This window comes from Rhinichthys klamathensis, unplaced genomic scaffold, assembly GCF_029890125.1.
Source record: "Rhinichthys klamathensis goyatoka isolate OS25496 unplaced genomic scaffold, OSU_Roscu_1.1 h1tg000191l_1, whole genome shotgun sequence".
Lineage (NCBI taxonomy): Eukaryota > Metazoa > Chordata > Actinopteri > Cypriniformes > Leuciscidae > Rhinichthys > Rhinichthys klamathensis.
Window position 1 is genome coordinate 379,830 of NW_026606717.1, and position 23,973 is coordinate 403,802.

At 44.5% G+C, this 23,973-nt stretch overlaps 1 protein-coding gene across 1 annotated transcript in view; it reads left to right on the forward strand.

Annotated features, from left to right (window-relative positions):
• Positions 1-23,556, forward strand: part of LOC130095288 (complement factor B-like) — a 28,700-nt gene extending 5,144 nt beyond the window's left edge. The window contains exons 5-19 of the mRNA XM_056261980.1: positions 6-101; positions 239-372; positions 9,432-9,582; positions 10,112-10,237; positions 10,597-10,689; positions 10,869-11,006; positions 11,397-11,491; positions 13,344-13,350; positions 19,927-20,049; positions 20,161-20,290; positions 20,379-20,458; positions 20,623-20,756; positions 21,058-21,187; positions 21,335-21,384; positions 23,268-23,556. Coding sequence (XP_056117955.1) covers positions 6-101; positions 239-372; positions 9,432-9,582; positions 10,112-10,237; positions 10,597-10,689; positions 10,869-11,006; positions 11,397-11,491; positions 13,344-13,350; positions 19,927-20,049; positions 20,161-20,290; positions 20,379-20,458; positions 20,623-20,756; positions 21,058-21,187; positions 21,335-21,384; positions 23,268-23,441 — 1,661 coding nt within the window. The 3' untranslated portion in view covers positions 23,442-23,556. The remainder of the gene's footprint in view (positions 1-5; positions 102-238; positions 373-9,431; positions 9,583-10,111; positions 10,238-10,596; positions 10,690-10,868; positions 11,007-11,396; positions 11,492-13,343; positions 13,351-19,926; positions 20,050-20,160; positions 20,291-20,378; positions 20,459-20,622; positions 20,757-21,057; positions 21,188-21,334; positions 21,385-23,267) is intronic.
• The last annotated feature ends 417 nt before the right edge of the window (positions 23,557-23,973 follow it).

The following is a 23,973-nucleotide window of genomic DNA, read 5'->3' on the forward strand; positions in this document are numbered from 1 at the left end:
TGCAGCACATTTCACATACGACACCCCAGAGGAAGTGTCAGAAGCATTCAGCAGTTCTCTAAAGTCAAATCTAGCAGTTTCTCAACAGCATGAAGGAGAAGGTACATATTTTGTGGTTTAAAGCCTTAATCATATACTTAAACGCACATGTTTTTCATCGTCATTAATAATTGGTGTGCTCCGAAAAAGAAAATAATGTGAATCCATAACGCGAATGCCTTGTTCCTTCTGTCTTCAGATCAGCAGAGGAAGAAAATAACTTTGGATCAGGGTGGAAAACTTGATATTTACATTGCTGTGGATGGATCTGGCAGCATCGAAGAGAAGAATTTAGACAAGGCAAAAACTACCATTAAACTGCTTATAGATAAGGTATGTTCCCCAGAGGTTAATGTAATAAAGTTGTAAGACCACTTATTTTTTAGGCTACTGATGAAGGTAATGAAGCTTTCTTAACTCGTTCTAAAAGCAGTAATTTAGTTGCTGTTAATTTTAATGTTAAAGGTTCTGTAAAAATTCAGCAGTAAAAATACCAATTTTTAAAAATGAAGCATTACAATTGTGATGCTGTCAATAGTGAACTTTTAACCTCACAATCTTGCCGTAAGCCTCCAATATGAGCCTTGGGTTAGTTCACCCAAAAATTCTGTTGTTGATTACTCACACTCATGTCGGTCCAAACCCGTAATGCTGGGTACACACCAAAAGATAATCGGGCCGATTTTGGGCCGATTTTCCCCCTTCCGACAATCCGAGCTATGTCCCGATTATCTTGATGGTTCTACAGATTATCTTATCAGATTTTCCCTTGGTGTGAGGTGTGTTAAGAGTGTCCGAACCTGCTCGGAAGAACGTCGGAGCCACCTCGATCGCGAATCGTAAATATTCAACATGTTCAACATCAGAAATCCTGATGTGTGGGGGGAACCCCGATGACAAACGTTCGCACGCTCTGGAGATTATCACCTGAAACAAAACAATCAGAAAGCGAGATGATGGAAGACGGAAGCATAACAAACGCAGTCATGGTGTTGCAAAAAGTTAAATTGATGTGGACAGCAGAGATGGAGGATCAGCTTGTTGATTTGTGGCAACAGCACGAATGTTTTTCTGTGAAAATCATTCCAAACACTATCATCGCAATTTCTTCCTGCATATCGTCCGCCAAGCTTATTCTGAAGTCTCGCGAGATTTTGTGAGATTTCCTTTGTTCACAGTCGAGACTCTGGTTGAAAATCTGTTCGTGTGTGGTGTGCTGTCTTTGTCACATCATGGTACACCACACACTATAGGAGCAAAACGCTTAAATCTAGGATTTTTTGTCCTCATGTTTGTGGTCTATCACATTTTGAAAATCTTATAAGATGTAAAAAATCTTTTGGTGTGTACCCAGCATTAGACTTCGGTTCATCTTCGGAACACAAATCAGCATGAGAGGAGACTTATATATACTATAGGCCCACACACACACACACACACACACACACACACACACACACACACACACACACACACACACACACACACACACACACACACACACACACACACACACACACACACACACACACACCTATGTTCTTTGACAGTTTTTGAGTATGGGGTCTTTGCAGAACAAAAGTGGGCGTTTCTAAATTTGTGGGTGTTTTCAAACTGGTGAGTGTATATAAATCATGCAATGAAAATTATGCCCTTCACCCGACCCCACCCCTAAACCCTACCTACACTGTGACCTGGGCAAATCAGGCAACGCGGTCGAAAACGGCCCTCTGTTTATGGCCTTGCCCACTGATCTGGTAACTCCTGTTACTGTCCTGCAGAGACCTATACTTGTAGTTTTCTTCATTTGGCTCTGAAATGGACAATAAGCCTCGTTGAGCACCAAGCTCGCGTCTCAGGCAATGCTGCCCTGTTCCCGCGTAGGAACAGGCTTTCCTCACAACAGGCCCTCAGCAAGCCAGGGCCGCACCGCAGATTCAGTCCCTGCCAGCTCGCACTTTCCGCCCCGTCTGCTCAACCTCGTAAGATCATTGCTCAAATCCTTCTAGTTTTCAGTCCCCACACTTGAAATAGTTTGTTTCAGCGTTCCCCCATAGACGGCGCAAATTAAATGATCATTATACTATCATTATACCTAATACTATTTACTATAATACTATTTATACTTATTATTATTTTATATATACCTTTATTTATTCATTTTTGACCGCTACTCCTAGATTTAACGCTAAAAGCACCTACCCCAGAGTGTTCTGACTACTGTATTTTCTCTGAAGGACATACTGCTGTCCACAAGGAGGTTTCAGGATAAGACATCTTTAAAGTTCACTCTTTACAATTTTAACTAAAAATTAAGACAAAGGAAGGAAAATAAAGAAAAAGAAAATTAAGAATTTCTAAAAATAAATGTATCATACAAACAGTGTGTTTTCATGGAATCCCTTAACCCAGGATAAACTCAGGGTCCAGTCACGTCAATTGAATTTCTGGGCATTAACTTGGATGTCATGTCCTCCACTCAGCATTACCGCAGCTCCTCCAGTCATTGCGCTGTTCTTCGGTATGCCCGTTGGCTTCACCCCCAGCCTCCCAGTCTTTACTTTTCCCTCCTGCTACCACCAAATCTCTCCTTTTCGTTGACTCCAGCTCCTGTTGCAGACGCTAGCATGAGGCTGCCTCTGTTGGCAATCGCAGCCCCGGCTCCTCTCCTCTTCATCTCTCTTTCAGTCTAAATCCCAATATTCACTTTTCATCGCAACACTGCTCCTCGTCACCAATTCAGCCGTACTAATCCCTTTTAGTCTACTTACATTTTAGAAGCTCACAGGCTAAATTCCCATCTGACTCCAATTGCTCCATCACAGTTTCTGGTTCCAAAAACACCTCAAATCCATTTGATTCAAGCCGACATCCCAGCCGAACACTTTTCCGGTCGTTCGTTCGGCATAGGTGCAGCAACCACAGCTGCTCAAAAAGGCTTCTCCCAGCAGCATCAGATTCAAACACTCAGTCGCTGGACGTCAGAGGCTTTTAAGAGCTATAATCAATCTAATCAATTCTTCAGCTCCTGCTTATTCTCACACACTCAAACTTATAGGATCACCATATACGCCTCAATTAACACCACCAATCCACTAAAATAGTGAAAATATTTCTACTTCACTGCTGGAGCAATGTCTTCCCACCCGCTCCAACAGGAGCTCTATGTCTCCAGCCAACTTGCTTTCACTGCCGCAGCAATGTTATCTCCTCCGCTCCTTCAGGAACTCAGCTTTTCTGGCTAGTTTTCTCCACTGCCGCAGCAGTGATGTCCGTTCTGCTCCTGAGGAGCTCAGATTCTATATCTAATTTTCTCCACTGCCGCAGCAGTGATGTTTTTGTCCGATGTTTTTGTTTGTTGCGAGAACCCTCCTGGTCCACCGACTAACCCCTCCTAACTGCGCACTATCAGCCCTGTGCTCCGGAATTTTTGGAGGTTGACAGTAATGTTCCTGGCTGCTGTCCCGTGTTGGTTTGCAATTTTTGGGGGGAGTACTCTGAGTTCGGGCCAAAAAACAGAGCTCGAAGCCCTCTTCTCGAACAGCACACCAAATATGCATACTTTTTTTCATCGGTTTATATGATGAACAGATTGAATTTAGGCTTTTATTCTCATATAAACATTCATCAATTCACACATCAGTTGCGGTAAACGGAAACTCAAGCATGTTCACTTAACACACAAAAACAATAGGTTACTATCGTAACCCCGGTTCTCTGAAACATCGAGTGGAGAGATCCACCTATGGGAAGGGCATCCGTACCTGACCTCTGCAGAAGCATCCAATTGCACCAAGTCTGGCTAGACAGACAGAAGCGCGCAGCCAATGCCAGGTAAGGCCCCGCCCCCTACCTGAGGGCATATAACCCCTGCAAGCACTGCTATACTCCAGTAAGTATATTCGCTTCTCGTGCGGCAAGCGGGGCAAAGCTGGTGGATCTCTCCACTCGATGTTTCAGAGAACCGGGGTTAGTAACCTATTGTTCTCTTTCATCATCTCATGTTCGAGATCCACCTATGGGAGAGACATGGACAGCTCCCCGATTGCCCAATACACTCACAGTGAGGTTCTGAAAGCCAGAAAGGACGGTCGCCCCAGGGAGGCGGTGCCTGACATGTCCCATAATCATGAACCTGCAATCCAGACGCACACACATAACTGCTGTGCACATGCAGGACATGAAACATGTAAGTGGCACACACATGATAATAATCCCAGCAACACGAATGTGCATATATACACCCAGAAGTGCTTGGTGACAGGAATGTGCATGGCCAGCCGGGCCATTCACTCCTTATTTGAACTTCCAACGGGGTTGCAGGGAAGGGCTAAGAAGACCCCACCCCTAAAACCGAATGTGCTACTGAGGTACTGGTGACATCCAGCCGGTAGTAACGTACAAACGTATGAGGAGAAGCCCAACTGACAGCGGAGCAGGTGTCCTGCAGTGACACTCCCCTAAACAAAGCCCAAGAGGCGGCTAAGCCCCTCGTGGAATGAACTCTAATGTCCCCTGGGGGCTGCACTCCCTTTGATTCATATGCCAAAGCTATAGCATTCACAAGCCAATGTGAGAGGCGTTGCTTAGATATGGGATTCCCTCTATGAGGGAGCGCCCATGAAATAAAGAGCTGGTCGCTCCTCCTGAAAGCGCTGGTCCTGGTCATATATGCCTAAAGCACGGACGGGACACAGAGCATTTAGCCTCTGATCCTCCGGGGAGGAAAAAGGAGGAGGGTGAAAAGCGAACCGCTCCAACACCTCCGAAGTGAACGCAGGGAAGCATTTAGGCATGAAGGCCGGATTAGGCTGAAGGGAAACCTTATCTACACTAAGAGAGAATTTAGTGCACGAGGGATGAACCGAGAGTGCATGTAGCTCACTGACACGTTTGGCTGATGCCAAAGCCAAGAGCAAAGCTGTCTTAAAGGACAGCAGCTTTAGGGAAATACTTCCCAGAGGCTCAAAAGGATATTGAGACAAAGCCTCCAGCACCATGGAGAGGTCCCACTCAGGAACAGTTCTCCTGACGACTGGCAAAGAGCGACGGGCACCCTTCATAAATCTGCGGATTAGAGCATGCTGCCCGACTGTTGAGCCCTCAAAACCCACATGACAAGCCAAAATCGCAGCCAGGTAGACCTTAATAGTGGAAAAAGACCTCCCTTTTTCCATGAGGTCTTGAAGGAAACACAAAATATCAGGAACTGAACACTGATAAGATGTGAGACCACGCCCATCGCACCACCCTTCGAACACTTGCCACTTACAGCCATATAAGGACCGTGTAGAAACGGGCCTGGCATTCTGTATAGTAGCAATCACACGCGGCAAAAGCCCCAGTGCGCTTAGGTTCGTCCTCTCACGGGCCAGGCCCAGAGAGCCACCCTGTCTGGGTGTGGGTGATAAATCTCCCTGTTCGCTTGGGACAATAGGTCCATGCGAGGGGGGAGGTGCCACGGTTCGGCATACAACAGAGGGATTATCTCCGCCAGCCACGGTGCTTTGGGCTACCTGGGTGCTATCAGAATGAGAGACAGGCCCTGCTCTCTCACCCTGGGCAGTGTGGGAACTATCAGGCTCAGGGGAGGAAAAGCATACAGCAGCACTCTGGGCCATAGGTGGGCCAGTGCATCCACCCCGAGGGGCGCGTCCACGTCCTTTAGCGAGAAGAACATAAGACAATGGTAGTTTTCGCGCAAGGCGTATAGCTCTACGGTTGCCTGTCCGAATCTCATCCATAACATATCTACTATCTGCGGGTGAAGACACCAATCCCCGTAGATTGGGTTTCCCCTCGATAGAAGATCGAGAGACGCGAGAGACGCGCTCGCATGGCGACTGAGTTCAACTCCAAGCCCAGGAAAATGACATTCTGACTGGGTATAAAATTGCTATTGCTCACATTAACCCTGAACCCGAGAGATGTGATCTGAACCCGGCAGGTGTCCTGCAACACTTTCTACTTTGATTCGGCTATTATGAGCCAATCGTCTATGTATGTCAGAATCCTCAGACCTGACATTCTCATGGGTGCTAAGCCCGCCTCTGCACACAGACAAAAACACAGAGGACTTAGGGCGAGTCCAAACGGCAGAACTGTGAATTCGTAACATGTGCCCTGGTAGGCGAAACGAAGAAACTTCCTGTGTGGTGGATAAATGCTTATATGGAAGAAAGCATCTTTCAGATCGATCGATGTGAACCAGTCATGTTTTATGGCGCGGGCGAGCGAGCCATGAGTTAACATTCTGAAATTGTATTTCCTCAAATGTTTGTTCAACACACGAAGGTCCAAGATTGGGCAGAGAGAGCCGTCCTTCTTTGGGACCAGAAAATAACGAGAATAAAATCCCTGATTCATCAGATTGGGGGGGACCACCTGACCACCCGGATATTTCCTCTTTCAGAATGTGTTGAGGCGCTCTCTTCCGTGTGTGAAGAGAGATCGCCGTTGAAATGCGGAGGTTTCATTACAAACTGCAGTCTGTAGCCCTGCATTATTGTACGCAACACCTACTCGGGAGCCGAAACAGTTTGCCAAGCCCATTCGTGACTCACGAGTGTTCCCACCCGAGCCGGGGCGGCGGTGTGTTTGCCCAGCTGGCTCATTTGTGATGCAGTGGCGCCCCCTTGTGGACAAACTAGGGGCGACATGCAGGGGTTCAGAGAGATTTTCTCTCTCTGCAGGGAGATTAATTCTCTCTGCAGAGAGAGATCCTCTCTCCGTAACGAATTCATTTGATTAGTTTGTTTTAATGTGTTTTTTTTTGTTTTGTGTGTGTTTTGTGTTGGGGAAACACTGGGGCCGAAGCCTTTAATAACTGAATGAGGGGAACAGAGTGTATGCACTGTGGTGACACTGCTTTTGAACTTTGCCTCACGACAGACCCCCTGAACGTGTTGCATTAATGCGACAGCGGGGCCGAAGAGAGCCCACCGACGCGCCCGCGATGCGCCTCTTCTCACTGTCAGGGAGGCCCGACAAGTTAAGCCAGAGCGCGCGCTCTCCCACAACAGACAGCGCCATAGAGTGCCCCGCAGGCTTGGACGGCCTGCCGAGCGTTACGGACGACGAGGTCGTTCACCGTGAGGATCTCCTTCCACAAAGGCAAAAAAGGTGTTCCTTTTTCCAGCTGTTGCCCTAATTCGTCCAAAATCGAATCAAAAGGAGGGAAGAGACGTTCAGGGCCCTGACAGCCAAGGCTGAAGACTTGTATGCGGCCTGGTGAACTGAGGCAGAAAAACGCTCCATCTTGTTGGGCAAGACCGGTTTAGGGTGAGCGAGCAGCCCTCCCTGGGCGGGGTTAAGGTGCCTGGCGATGGAAGGCTCGATAGCGGGGGGGTCACCCATGCCAAGGGCCGCCATATCCTTAACCTCAAGGCCCGTGAGACCGTGTTTGAAGTCGAGCGGGTCGCTCCAGTTGTGCCTCATGTGCTTCGCGCACGCTGGAAGGAGAACTTTCCCGTCGTAAATGTCCCTCTCCTCGTCAGTGGCGCTCTGTGGAGCCGGCTACTCAATGTTGAGGCGAGCAGCCGCTCGCTCACAAACCTCCAGGAGGATTGACTGAGGCAAGGCCACGTGGGCGATGGCCTGGGGAACGCCAGAGGGCGGGATGGCCTCCTCGTCCTCTGAGACCCCAAGAAGGGCCGTGTCATCCTCATCGCCGGAACCGGCCGGTTCGTCGACGAGCGTGAGGTTGCCCGCAAAGATGTCCTCTTCGGGGAAAACAGGATTGGGCTGGTCAGCCTAAATAAGTGAGGTGGCGCCCCGGGAGTCCCCCGGTAGCGCGTCGTCGTCACCGTGTCCCCCATCCGTGTCAGAAAGGCCGAGCTCGGCACACTGGGGGAGCCGTCAAAGGAGGAGGTGGTGAGAACGGCGAGAGCACGGGCGGCTCCAGATGCAGAACACAGCTGATAGGTTGAAAAACGACTGTCACGTCTGGCGGAGGCTGATCAGTCGATATGTCCTCCTGAAGACACGCAAGTGAACAGTGTAATCCAATCGAACTGTGTACGTGCAGAGATCGCAAGAAGCGAATGTCAGCTGGAGAATAGCAGCGCTTGCAGGCGTTATATGCCCTCAGGTAGGGGGTGGGGCCTTACCTGTCATTGGCTGGGCGCTTCTGTCTGTCTAGCCAGACTTGGTGCAATTGGATGCTTCTGCAGAGGTCAGGTACGGATGCCCTTCCCATAGGTGGATCTCGAACACGAGATGATGAAAGAGAACCAATGAGATTAATTCTCATATGTCAAGAAAGTAGGGTTAAGCTTCTGTTTATGTTAACTGATCAATGTTAATTGTTTATATGTAAATAAAAGCCTAAATTCAATATGTTCATCACATAAAGTGATCTTGTCTCTTCAGAAAATTTGGACCAAACTGCTCAATTCATATGGATTAGTTTTACGATCTCTTTACGAACTTTTTGAAGCGTCAAAGTCGTAGTTGCGTTGCCTGTCTAGGGACAGAAAGCTCTCAGATTTCATCAAAAAGATCTTCATTTGTGTTCCGAAGATGAACGGGTTTGAAATGACATGAGGGTGAGTAAATAAAGACAGAATTTTCATTTTTGGGTGAACTATCACTTTAAGCCTAAAGTATACTTAGTTTTTTAAGCATAGGCGAGGGTCCACGTACAGTGCACGTGATGCAAATTTTGTCACCAACTGATTTTTGTTGACTTTGTATGCTAGGTTGCACATGCGCATTGTATTTGTTTTGCACTAATCAGTTGTTCCACAACATGTCAACACTGGCCCGGGCGTTGTTTCACAGTAGAAAACAAAATCACAGAAATTGCAACAACAACAACAACAGACGGTCGTGATCATAACTTCTGGGGGGGGGGATGGGGGGGAAAGCGCGGGGGGAAAGCGCTGTCACTTGATGAATGATAAATCTTTTAAGACCGCATGTGTCGACCACCTGCATTCACGCACACTATTAAATGGACTATATTTTGAAAGGCTACACTTTCGACTGTACGCACACGCTAGCGTAAGCGTAAAAAAACAACAACGAAGTAGGCCTATACTTTGGCCTTTGATGTATTTCAAGAGGGGAGTAGTCCCCTACAATCCACAGTATAATTGCATTCAGCACTGGTACAGTCACGGTTCACAATCCAAGCAATAACCGGAGGATGAAATCAAGTCGAAGACTGAATTCGATCTTAATGAAAAACCTGTTTCACATTATGGAAGCAAAATGCATATGTCGTTTCATGTGGACTTGAACTCTTTATGTGTTCATGCTATCATTAACATCTTGGTATTTGTTCATGCTATCATTAATGCCAACATAATCACATTTAAATCCAGCATTTTGATTGGATAACCGACAGATGTTGCATCCAACTCTGAATTCTTATTGCTCTTTCCCAAAAGATCAGTTATTACGAGGTCTCACCAAACTATGAGATCCTGATGTTTGCTACGGACGTTTACCGGATAATCTCTATGAGGGACTATAAAACTATTAAAGATGAAGATAAGATTGAGAAGGTTTTTAAAGATCTGGAAAATTTTAGTTTTGAAGGTAAGTACAGGTTTTATTGTCATACATTACATACATGAATCTTATTGTATATATTGATAGTCAGATTTAGAGATGATAATTACAGAAAAATGTGCCATGCCAAAATAGTACATTTAGGAGTACAGCAACTTGTAACAGTTAATTTATGTAAGTGAGGATAACAAGGTGTCTGAATAAATTTGGGTAGACTTGTGTGTATATATATATATATATATATATATATATATATATATATATATATATATATATATATATATATATATATATTACAGTCTAGACTAACTTAAGGATGTTTGTTCATTGCTATCCAATGTAGAGTAAAAATTAAACAAATCATATATTCTTTTTATACAAAATCCCAATTCATTTTAGAATTTAGATTCATTTTAATTTTAAAATCTTTCAGTTTTTAGATTTAATGTAGTCACTTGCTTTTAGAATTATTTAGTTAATGAGAAACTTTTTCTAAAAAGTTTCTCATTAACTTGCTGATTGTAATAATTGTTTTTGGTGTTTTTGTGACATAAAGGTGATCGCACAGGTACCAATATCGCCAAACTCTATACAAACATTTATGAGAGCATGACAATAGAGGAGAACACGAATTCAACGACCTTCCTTGAGACCCAACACATCATCATTGTGTTCACTGATGGTATTTGCATCTATTCCATTCATAATTTGCCTTTACTATTCAAACAACACACATGTATGTACATAATGTCTTTTGGTGCCCATGAGCAAAAAAAACAAAAACAATCTATAAATCACACTAAATTGTGTTCTTTGAAAATGTAAAAATGTTTTGAAAATGTAAAAAAGTTTTCTGTGAGGGTTGTTTAGGGTTAGGGGTTAAGGGATGGAATATACAGTTTGTAGAGTATAAAAATCATTATGTCTATGTAAAGTCCCCATAAAACTTGAAAAACCAACAGGCATTTTGCCATAAATTAGAGATCAACTTTGAAGCAAATATTCACTGTAATTTATCAAAATTGATCTCCTACTTCATAGGTCATGCAAACATGGGGGGGAATCCTATACCTAAAGTGAACAAGATCAAACATCTCATCATCAAAAATGATCCAAAGCGAGAGAAGAAACTTGGTAAGCAATGAATTTTATTAATCATTATTATGAAGTCAAAAATTTAGGACTAGTTGTATTTTTCAAATTTGTCTTTCATTTACAAGCATTATCATCAGGGACAGCAAAAACTGCACATATTGATTTAGAAGACTTTATTATTGATTTCATATTGATACGAATGTGTCCTCTCTTTCCAGATCTTTATGTATTTGGAATTGGAAACGATGTACATAAAGATGACATGAATGGCTTGGTGTCACAGAGGGACCAAGAACAATATTTCTTTATGGTTCCAGACTTGGACCAGGTGCAGGAGATGTTTGACAGCATGATTGGTACTGTAGCTATAATTTATATTTAATATAGATATACATATTTATATAATTTATTTAGAGATTTATAGATATATATTTCCTCCCTGCTTCTGTTCAATTCAAATATGGTGCCTTTAGATGTGTCATAGCAGGTTTGACGCCATGGACGGAAATTGTCATTAATTCTCGTGTATTTGATTGTGAGAGAATGCATTAGTTTGGATATGTGGAATGGACAATGGGATTTTCTTTAAAATTTCTACTTAGTCATACAGGTTTGGAACTACATGGAGGTTAATGAATGTTGACAGAATAGAGAACTAATGCTTTAAAGTTTAAGCATTGACTTAAGGAACCTCTAGTTCTTATCATGTAATGAATGATTGTTCTTATGTACCTGCTTCCACACAGATGAGAGCACCAGTGTTGAATTGTGTGGAATTCATCAAAACTATGACAATAATAAACGGAGTGCATTTCCCTGGTTGGCAGAGATTAATGTAGCTGTAAGCATAACCTTTTTATCGTATGTATGTCTATATATATTAGGGGTGGGAGAAAAAATCGATCCATCGATGCATCGCGATTCTCTCTCCAACGATTCTGGATCGATTCTGAGAATTCCAGAATCGATTCTGAGCTTAGTTTTTAACCAGATGTGCGATGACGTTTAGTTTGGTTTAGAAACACCCGTATTCTGCTTGATTCCAATTCTGTGACGAAGAATGACTTCTTCAGGTAGATAAAACTGGCTGCTTGGGAATCAGCCAATCAGGAGCGGCACTGCGCTCTGCGGTCCGCGGAAGAAGACAGCTTTCAGTTTCATTCAGTTTCGGGAAAGTTTGAAAGAGCGCTGATGTTGAAAGACTGTGTAGTCTATATTGATTGATATAGAAAATATAATAGTGTTGCTGTACTTATTATAAGTTCCTAGAATTGTGTGCGTGCAACTACCAGTAAGTATACTGATGTTTGTTGTTAGTTTTACCTCATAATAATGTCGTGGTACGTTAGTGCTTGTTTTTGTATAATGGCGGGGCTTCTCCGTCTGTGTGTTTAATTGTTGAGAACGCTGTTGCTCTACAAGCCTTACGTGTCTCTATTGAAAATAACGTCTGTTGTTCTTGCTCAATGTGTAACATTGTTTATTTGAAGGAATAACTCTGCAGTTCATAATTATTATATTCAGCTGAATTTAGCCTGTTGTATATTGTTGCAGTTAATGTGCAGCAAATTAATCTTTGACCAGGGATATAGTGTATTATGGCATTTCTAAGTTTGTATTTGCTTAGTGATAAGCATTTATTATAACACTGCATTTAAGTCTTACATAACAAAACTATAATTTAATATCTTGATCGTTTTTTGTTTATTATATACCTGCTATGCATGTAATAACTTTTTGACATTTATATAGAGAGTCTACATTTACTGATTTATGCCTGTATCTCTGTTTTTCAGAACCACACACATTAAACGTTTATTTTAATAAAACACCTAAACGGAACATCTTGTCTGCATTCTAATCGATGCCCCCTGGTGGCCACAACCCTTTAAATACCAGTCAAATTATACAGTCCTTTCCAATCATCAAAACATTTGGTCCTTCGAGCCGGATTCGCGTGGTCACCGTGGGATTGTTTAGAGATGTTCTCGGATCAGTATACACGCCCAGTAGATGCCCGACCCCGCCGAGAGAGCCGGCGGCCGGCATGGATGGAAGATTATGACATTCCCCTTCAAGCATTGCAGCCGTCCTCTCGTTCGCTTCATCAAGCGGCTAACGTTTCAGAGCCACAGCGGCCCTACGACAGCATGGTGAGATTTCCAGAGAGACACGCCAGGATGACGCCTCTCACACCACCATTGCTGCATGAGGACGGAAGTGTCATGCGGGGAGCGGAAGCTGCCTATCCACGCCAGTTTGAGTATACAGAACCCCTCTTTCAGAGTACACCTGCCTTTGATCGATCGAGGCCTGCCCCAGAAACAGCACCTGAGGTCCTTGAAGCTCTTTATAAGCTGAGGGAAGATAATCAAAGGCTGCAGCAACAGGTAATGGACATGCACAGGCGACTTGACGCCCGCACTTCCCTTCCAGACCTACCAGCACTGCGACAGACAGCCTTTTCTCCCTTCCCTACACCAGCCCCCCCCCAACAGCAGCATAACATAGAGCAGGATGGCGGTGCGTACCAAACCACGCCAATTCCACCACCTGTTCAAGCTGGTGGTCACACTCTGCCTCCGGATGATGACGACTGGCCACCGCCACCACCCCCAGCAGTAGACAACGTTTATCAGCCACCATCACAGGATCTTATGGCAGAGCTCATAACAGCACTGAGAGACATTAAGATGACACGTCAGCAGGAGTATCCCAGTCACCCTGAGCCCACTCCTCCAGTGCCCGGGGTACAGACACCAGAGTACTGTGTACCCTTCCACCACCATGAGACAGTGTACCGCGGGCCTAAACCTACAATCCCTGCATTCACCAAAGGAGATCCGAGAGAGTTCGCCAGGCTTAAGGTCGCTCTGGAAAACCTACTGCCTGTGGACGCTACGGAGCGCTTTAAATACCAGATCCTGGTGGACCACTTAAAGTATGAGGAGGCACTTCTAATAGCGGACTCATACACTAACTCACTGCAGCCCTACACTGACACTATGACAAGCCTAATTGATCATTATGGACAGCCTCACCAGCTAGCTCTCAGAAAAATAGCTGATCTAATGGAGGCGCCTAATATTGCACGTGATGACTTCAGTGGGTTTAAGCGATTCGCCCTGAAAGTGAGAGCACTCGTCGCAATGTTAGACCAGCTTGGGGACAATGGAAAGACTGAGCTTCACTGTGGTTCACATGTGACACGGCTGCTGTCCAAACTGCCTCATGATATACGGGCTGAATTTAAGAGGTTTCTGTACCCAATGCGTGTTACAATCCCAAGCCTATTGCACTTTTCTGACTGGCTTGACTACGAGCTGAAGATGCAAGAGACGGTGTATGAGCCTCTAATCGGTGAAAACAAGAACAGAGCAGGACCCAGGACAGAGCGCCGCCGCGATGCAAAGAGTGGTAAGAGCACCAACATCATGCACACCACAGACCGACATGAGAGCACACCGACAGTAGAGAAGGCCTTATCTAGCACCAAGCAGCCAGAGAGGACAGCATACTGCCCTTACTGCTCTAACACGCAACACTTCCTAGATAAGTGTGCAAACTTTGCACAGCTTACAGTGGAACAGATAACAGCGTGGATCAAGACCAACAAAAGATGCTGGCGATGTGGTCGCACACACCAGGCTGCACAGTGCCGCCTGAAAATTACATGTCACAAGTGTAAGGGGAGACACCTGCAAGCTTTGCATGACGTGAATATAAAACCTGCAGCTGAAGATACATCCTGCCTCATCAGTACAACTAATGAAGTCCTGTACATGGACAGGCGGGCTGGATGCAGCCAGGTCCTATTGAAAGTGAGCAAAGTGCTGCTGCGTAACGGTGAACACACCTTGGAGACATATGCCATCCTTGACGATGGGTCGGAGCGAACCATTCTCCTCCCTGCAGCAGCGCAGAGCCTTAAGCTTACTGGTGAGCCGGAAAATCTGATCCTCAGAACTGTTCGACAGGACATCAGGGTTCTGCACGGAACTGCAGTGTCGTTCTCCATCTCCCCAGTAGACCATCCAAAGAAATCCTTCAAGATATACAGAGCATTTACTGCTGATCAACTGGGTCTGGCTGAGCACACTTATTCAATGAAGGCACTTCAGAGGAAGTACAAACATTTAAGAGGCCTCCCTCTCCAGACGATTAACAGAGTGCAACCCCTGCTGTTAATTGGGTCAGATTATACCCACTTGATCACTCCAGTGGAGCCTGTGCGTTTAGGACCCCACGGGGGACCGGCCGCCGTGAAGACAAAGTTGGGCTGGACACTTCAGGGGCCGACCAGGTACAGCAAGCAGCAGGCAACATCACAACAGTGCCTGCACGTTTCCACCCTCTCACCCACTAACGAGCTTCTACAGAGTGTCGAGAGATTGTGGCAGCTGGATGTTCTGCCCTACAGGAGTGAAAAACTTGTCACACGCTCCAGGCAGGATCAGGAGGCAGTCCGCCTGCTGGAGGCGAAGACCACAAGAGTAGAGGTTGATGGAATTCAGCGCTACGCTACTCCCCTCCTCAGGATGAAGAACATGCCACAGCTTCAGGCACCTAAGGAGGCTGTGTTAGCTAATCTCCGCAGTACAGAGAGGCGCCTGCTGCGAGACCCGCAAAGAGCAGCTGCATACTGTGCAGAGATTAGAAAGCTGGAAAAGGCGGGCTATGCAGTTAAAGCGTCAGAAGAGGAGCTGAGCAAAGCAGCCGAGTCCTGGTTCATCCCACATCACATGGTGAGCCATAACGGAAAGAACAGGATTGTGTTCAACTGTTCCTACATGTATAAGGGAAACAACCTCAATGAGCTGCTGTTGCCTGGGCCCACCTTAAGTTCCAGTCTACTGGGTGTACTGCTGCGCTTCAGAGAGCATGCAATTGCTGTCAGCAGCGATATTAAAGGCATGTTTCACCAGGTGAGGCTGCTCCCAGAGGACAAGCCCTTGCTGCGCTTCCTGTGGCGAGACCTGAATACAGAGGAACCACCCAGCATCTACACATGGCAAGTCCTTCCATTTGGCACCACATGTAGCCCCTGCTGTGCAACTTATGCACTGCAGAAACATGTGTTTGATCACAGTCAGCCAGGTGAAGATGTTCGAGTGTCGATAGAACGATCCTTTTATGTGGACAACTGTCTGCAAAGCCTCCCATCTGTGGAAGAAGCCCATCACCTGGTAGACAAACTGACCTCACTGTTGGCTACAGGTGGATTTGAGTTACGCCAGTGGGCCAGTAACACCCCTGAGGTCATCAGCCATCTGCCCAGAGAAGCAAGATCTGAGAGTAGTGAGTTGTGGCTCAACGAGTCAGGCACTGACCCACAGGAGCTCGCACTGGGACTCCGCTGGCTCTGTAATTCAGACACCTTAAGGTATAAATACCGTATGCTGGACCAACCCACACCCACCATGCGAAACATTTACAGAGTCCTGGCACGCCTGTTCGACCCTCTGGGATTTATAGTCCCCTTCACTACGCGTGCCAAGGTCCTGGTGCAGCACTTGTGGGACAAGCAGAGAGACTGGGATGACCCGTCACTACCTGAGGATGTGCTGCAGCCATGGCTGACGTGGGAGGAAGAATTGCAGCATCTCTCCCAGATTATACTGCCTCGCTGCTATGTGAGCCCTGAGATGAACCCTTCAAACCTCCAGAGAGACCTACACATCTTTGCTGATGCGTCAGAGAAGGCATATGGCTCAGTGGCCTATTTGCGGACGGAGAACTCACACGGCCGTGTGGAAGTGTCTTTCCTGACTGCTAGATCCAGAGTAGCCCCGAAGAAGCAGCAATCAATACCAAGACTAGAACTGTGTGCTGCCCTGACAGCTGCACAGCTAGCTGCACTACTCCAAAGAGAACTGACTGTGAATATCCGCAATGTTATCTTATGGACAGACTCCACAACAGTACTCACATGGCTTCAGTCCGACTCCTGTCGGTACAAGGTATTCGTGGGAACACGGGTAGCTGAAATCCAGGAGCTGACTGATATCCGGGCCTGGAGATATGTGGATTCTGCCAACAACCCAGCTGATGACATAACGCGGGGAAAAACACTGCTGGAACTGGCTGGTAAGAACAGATGGAGCCAGGGCCCTGCCTTCCTACAACAGTCGCCTGAAGTCTGGCCTACACAGCCAGCCACAGAGGTGACAGAGAATTCTGATGAGCTGCGAAAACTCCCTGCCTGCTGTTTCACTACAAGCATACAGACTTCTCTGCTACCAAATACTGATCAGTTTTCTTCGTTCAGAGCGCTGATAGAGGCGGTTGCACAATCCAGCTCTGTTTCATCAGTGAACCCCGTCAGCCTTTCTGCTGATGACTACCAAGAAGCAGAGAGAGAAGTATTGAGACGAGCCCAGCAGGAAAGCTTCGCTGAGGAGCTCAGCCTCTTGAGCACCGGTAAGCCAGTAGCTGCCACCAGTAGGCTGATCTCCCTAGCACCAGAGTATGATAAGACTGTGAGACTTATCCGAGTTGGAGGAAGGCTCCGCCGCAGCGACCAGCTAGAGCCAGATTCTATTCATCCAGTGGTCCTGGACCATCGGCACAAAGTGACCCAGCTCATCATCCAGGACATGGACAAGAGCCTTCGCCATCCAGGATCAGAACGCCTTTTTGCAGAGCTGCGGCGAAAATACTGGATTTTGCATGGCCGTGAAGCTGTTAAGCGCCACCAGCACTCCTGTCCGGATTGCCAGAGATGGAGAGCCTCTCCAGTTGTGCCCAAGATGGCAGACCTCCCACAGTCCAGACTACGGCTGATGAAGCCCCCATTCTTCTCTACGGGCATGGACTGCTTCGGGCCTTTCACAGTGAAGGTTGGCCGTCGCCACGAGAAGAGATGGGGAATACTATTTAAATGCCTGACGACGCGCGCTGTGCACGTGGATGTTCTGTCCAGTATGGACTCGGATTCCTTTCTGATGGCCCTCCGACGTTTCATTGCACGAAGGGGTAAGCCAGCAGAGCTCCGGTCCGACCAGGGCACTAATTTTAAGGGAGGTGAAAGAGAACTCCAGGAGGCTTTCAGGTCACTACACCCCATACTCCAGGCGCATCTGGCTAAACACCAGATTAAGTTTCAGTTTAACCCCCCAAGCGCCCCACACTTTGGAGGAGTCTGGGAAAGGGAAGTGAGGTCTGTTAAAGCTGCACTGTATGCCACCATCCAGTCACAGACTGTCCCTGAAGAGGTCCTACGGACAGTACTTATTGAAGTGGAGGGGATTTTAAACTCCAAACCACTGGGTTACGTGTCAACAGACGTGGCTGATGCTGACCCAGTGACCCCCAACTTGCTCCTCATGGGGCGGCTCGACCCCTCTTTACCACAGGCGGTCTATGCTGAGTCTGAGCTCCTGAGTCGTCGCCGCTGGAGACATACTCAGGTGCTGGCTGACCAGTTTTGGTCCTACTTTGTCCGACACTACCTCCCAACTCTTCAGACTCGCTCCAAGTGGCATAAGGACCCTGCACAGTTGCAAACTGGAACCATAGTGATGGTGGTGGACCCGCAGCTGCCAAGAGCGCAGTGGCCTTTAGGTCATGTCACTGAGGTTATTCCAGGAACTGATGGAAGAGTCAGGACTGCAGTAGTCAAGGTCAAGGACAAATTCTACACGAGGCCTGTCGCTCGCCTTGTAGCTCTGCCTGCCATACCAGATACTGATACGGTCAGTCCTTCTTAGAGAGGCAAATTTAATATAACAAATTTGGGGGCGGCTGTGACGAAGAATGACTTCTTCAGGTAGATAAAACTGGCTGCTTGGGAATCAGCCAATCAGGAGCGGCACTGCGCTCTGCGGTCCGCGGAAGAAGACAGCTTTCAGTTTCATTCAGTTTCGGGAAAGTTTGAAAGAGCGCTGATGTTGAAAGACTGTGTAGTCTATATTGATTGATATAGAAAATATAATAGTGTTGCTGTACTTATTATAAGTTCCTAGAATTGTGTGCGTGCAACTACCAGTAAGTATACTGATGTTTGTTGTTAGTTTTACCTCATAATAATGTCGTGGTACGTTAGTGCTTGTTTTTGTATAATGGCGGGGCTTCTCCGTCTGTGTGTTTAATTGTTGAGAACGCTGTTGCTCTACAAGCCTTACGTGTCTCTATTGAAAATAACGTCTGTTGTTCTTGCTCAATGTGTAACATTGTTTATTTGAAGGAATAACTCTGCAGTTCATAATTATTATATTCAGCTGAATTTAGCCTGTTGTATATTGTTGCAGTTAATGTGCAGCAAATTAATCTTTGACCAGGGATATAGTGTATTATGGCATTTCTAAGTTTGTATTTGCTTAGTGATAAGCATTTATTATAACACTGCATTTAAGTCTTACATAACAAAACTATAATTTAATATCTTGATCGTTTTTTGTTTATTATATACCTGCTATGCATGTAATAACTTTTTGACATTTATATAGAGAGTCTACATTTACTGATTTATGCCTGTATCTCTGTTTTTCAGAACCACACACATTAAACGTTTATTTTAATAAAACACCTAAACGGAACATCTTGTCTGCATTCTAATCGATGCCCCCTGGTGGCCACAACCCTTTAAATACCAGTCAAATTATACAGTCCTTTCCAATCATCAAAACAAATTCCTCACACACATACACCACTCGAACCTTCCGTAAAATAATCTTTCATAAAGTTCGGAAAGGTTGAAGCGAATTACAAGGACATTCACAGGCTTCATTGCACACGCTGTGAGAGACGCGCGCTTTCTTTGATGTTACACTTGAAGTGTGCTGTCTCGCCCGTCGGTATTTTCCTTACAAATGCTCTACGAAGTCATCATTTATGTGGTTTGGAATGCAGTGGACTTATATATTTAAAATATGAACCTCACTAACAGAAGGCTGCTTTCAATTTCAAATGCTGACGCGCGCTTTGTTTGTGAGACTGCTCGCGCCGCCGCGACTCAGTGGTTTAATGTACTTGTGCAAAATTAACGTAAACACAGCCAGTTATGATAAAGATAATAGAATAGATAAAGAATCGTTCTGGAATCGGATCGTGACTCCCAGAATCGGAATCGGATCGGATCGTGAGGTGACCAAAGATTCCCACCCCTAATATATATATATATATATATATAATTATAGATAGATTCATGTGTATAATACTTAGCTCATTAAAAAAAAACACAAGAAGAGGCAAAATAGACATGCAAGTTATATGGCAATAGAGATGAAGCATGACAACATCTATCTTTTCTGCTCTTCATGTAGCATTTATCAAAAGGTTCTTCCAACTGCATGGGGTCATTAGTTACCTCAAGTTACATCTTGACAGCAGCTCATTGCTTAAAAAACGGAGACACACCTGATAAGATAACAGTTCATCTGGAAAAAGACCTGAAAGAAAGTAATGTTATGTCCTGAACTGATACACCCGGATGTCAGATGATTAATGAAGAAAAATGTGTTACAGCATAAATCTTATCAACGACGTTTACTTGTCCTTTTGCATTTGTAGAAGTGGAAAAATTCATACTTCATCCTAAATATAACATCACAGCAAAACAGCCTAGAATAAAGGAATATTATGAATTTGATGTAGCTCTTATACAGCTGAAAGAACCTGTCACGATGAGTGCTAATCTACGGTGAGGAGTATGTAACGTGATGTAACTTTATTAAGAATAATAAAAAAGGCTGAATTAATTAAAGAACATCATGTGTATCTCTGTACAGACCTATCTGCATCCCCTGCACCAAAGAAACCAATGGAGCTCTGAAACTTTCAGACAGTGAAGGGACGTGCATAAGACACGGTAAGGAGCCAGATTAGATATCTGTCAGACCTGCTGCATGCATATTAGAATCCTATCAAAAAGTGTGAAAGATTTATTAAATGTAGCTATATTAAACCTGTGCCACTGCTTATACAATGAAATATACCAAACATAAAATGTCATACATTTTGCATTTGTTACAGAGGAATTACTAATGAGCAACGAACTTGTGGAAGCTTCTTTTACGTCCAAAATGAAAAGAAAAACAGAAACTACCGGTTCTGTACCAAAAGTACCAGAAAAAATAAGAAACATCAAGATCAAGCGTGGGAAATATGTAATGATTTTATTTTTTATTTCTAATCTGATGTGTAGTAATTTAAATAGTTTCTCTTTAAAAAAAATTCTCCAGTGCATTATGAGTATAAGAAAGCAACAAAACTTTAACTTTGATTTTTTGGGGCCTAAATGTCACAAAGTTCATACAGCACAATCATTTCCTAGGACTTGAATTTCATTTAGCCATTTAACATTAATTATGTAATATGCGACAGAAAACGTATTATTTTAATATATTTATATAAAAACATTTCATCCACAACAATCTAAGAACACTTCTTGGTGTACTTACTCTTTAGCGGGATGCTTGTGTTGAAGATGCAAAAAAAGCAGAAGGAATCAATGTGACAAACGCAAGAGATGTAGTTACAGACAATTTTCTGTGCAGTGGTGGTAATGAACCACAAACAGATGATGTTGCCTGCAAAGGTATGTTTGATTTTTGCCATTGTGACAGCAGCTTTTATATTTGGCTTTAATACCACTTCATAACATTGGTTGAAAACATTTTAATCAGAGATATGAAATTAATTGATATATTATAGTTCCTTGTGTCTGTATCTCATTTTGTAATAGGTGAATTCGGTGGGGCCACTTACATAAGTAAAAAAGGTCGACTGATTCAGGTGAGATTTCCATTTCCTGTTAAAAACAATATTGGTGATGTGGCTGTGAAGTCCTGTATAAAATGGCTCTTCAGGGAGAGGACGCCATTAAATAGAGGCGTGCCAAACGAAGTGTACTCCTTCATGAAGGGCCCTTCCACAAGTCCATCAGTGAAGGGTACATGCCATGCTCACTTCAAAGGAAGTTATTCTACCATTTATGGTCATATGACTCAGAGTGGTGAGTCCTCGTGATTGGGTATGAACAGTTGATGTAGAATAATTTAAGTTGTTTTGTTTTGTTGTGATATATTGCACACATTTTCATTATGCATTATTTCATATGAAGTTTAAATAAGTTATGGAGGTAAGAAATACGTTTAAATGGTAGAACCGTTATGTGATGTGATTAGCTGCAGGGTCCAAAGAAAAGACGGCAAGTTTTGAAGAGCGGAGAGGAAACTCTCTCTCACACACACACACACACACACACACACACACACACACACACACACACACACACACACACACTGTATATATATACACTCACCGGCCACTTTATTAGGTACCCCATGCTAGTAACGGGTTGGACCCCCTTTTGCCTTCAGAACTGCCTCAATTCTTCGTGGCATAGATTCAACAAGGTGCTGGAAGCATTCCTCAGGGAGTTTGGTCCATATTGACATGATGGCATCACACAGTTGCCGCAGATTTGTCGGCTGCACATCCATGATGCGAATCTCCCGTTCCACCACATCCCAAAGATGCTCTATTGGGTTGAGATCTGGTGACTGTGGAGGCCATTTTAGTACAGTGAACTCATTGTCATGTTCAAGAAACCAATTTGAAATGATTAGAGCTTTGTGACATGGTGGAAGTAGCCATCAGAGGATGGGTACATGGTGGCCATAAAGGGATGGAAATGGTCAGAAACAATGCTCAGGTAGGCCGTGGCATTTAAACGATGCCCAATTGGCACTAAGGGGCCTAAAGTGTGCCAGGAAAACATCCCCCACACCATTACACCACCACCACCAGCCTGCACAGTGGTAACAAGGCATGATGGTTCCATGTTCTCATTCTGTTTACGCCAAATTCTGACTCTAACATCTGAATGTCTCAACAGAAATCGAGACTCATCAGACCAGGCAACATTTTTCCAGTCTTCAACTGTTCAATTTTGGTGAGCTCTTGCAAATTGTAGCCTCTTTTTCCTATTTGTAGTGGAGATGAGTGGTACCCGGTGGAGTCTTCTGCTGTTGTAGCCCATCCGCCTCAAGGTTGTGCGTGTTGTGGCTTCACAAATGCTTTGCTGCATACCTCGGTTGTAACGAGTGGTTATTTCAGTCACTGTTGCCCTTCTATCAGCTCGAACCAGTCTGGCCATTCTCCTCTGACCTCTGGCATCAACAAGGCATTTCCGCCCACAGAACTGCCGCTCACTGGATGTTTTTTCTTTTTCGGACCATTCTCTGTAAACCCTAGAGATGGTTGTGCGTGAAAATCCCAGTAGATTAGCAGTTTCTGAAATACTCAGACCAGCCCTTCTGGCACCAACAATCATGCCACGTTCAAAGTCACTCAAATCAACTTTCTTCCCCATACTGATGCTCGGTTTGAACTGCAGGAGATTGTCTTGACCATGTCTACATGCCTAAATGCACTGAGTTGCCGCCATGTGATTGGCTGCTTAGAAATTAAGTGTTAACGAGCAGTTGGACAGGTGTACCTAATAAAGTGGCCGGTGAGTGTATATATATATATATATATATATATTATATATATATATAAAGCCAAAGGGATGTTCACTTCCAATTGGAATTTGTGTGTTACAGGGTGAATTGTTTACAACTCTCAAGCTGAGAAATAGGAACCTTTTTTAATATCTGTAAAATCTTTGATAGGTTGGTGTCGTAAGCTGGGGAGTGAAGGACATTTGCACAAAAAGAAACCCGAACCCCGTTTCCCAAGCAGACACCAGAGATTACCATACAAATCTGTTCAGTGCGGATATACTATCATTCCTTAAAAAACACCTAGGAAATGACGCAATAGCCAACCCTCTAACGTTCTTCTGAATGTTTTAGCAGACTGAAACTGTGTGAGTGCAATTTGATAAAACACTTTGATAAATTTTCCTTGATATATACACTTTTTTTTAAGTCAAATAGCTGGTCTTTGTTAAAAAAATAATCCAGTTTATTATCAACAGTCTTTCATGTGTTATTCTTTTAATTTTATGTCTATGTTATGTCTATGTTTGTGCAAGACTATCTGTATGTCCAACCAATGGCAAGCAGGGGAGTGTCATTATTTTTGTGCAATTTTGTTTTGTGATACCAGTGGTGCAAAAATTGTGCGCTGCAAATGTAATTACAAAATAATGACCACTGACACAGAAGTATATAAGAGTGCTTTCGGGCATTTTGGTGAAATAAACCTACAAATTGCTACTATAAGTTAATTTCCATGTTTTATGGGGACTTTCCATAGACATAATGATTTTGATACTGTGCAAACTGTACTGTATATTTGATCCCCTAACCCTAACTACCATAACCCTAAAAACAACAAACATAGCAAACTTTCTGTATTTGTACATTAAAGGGG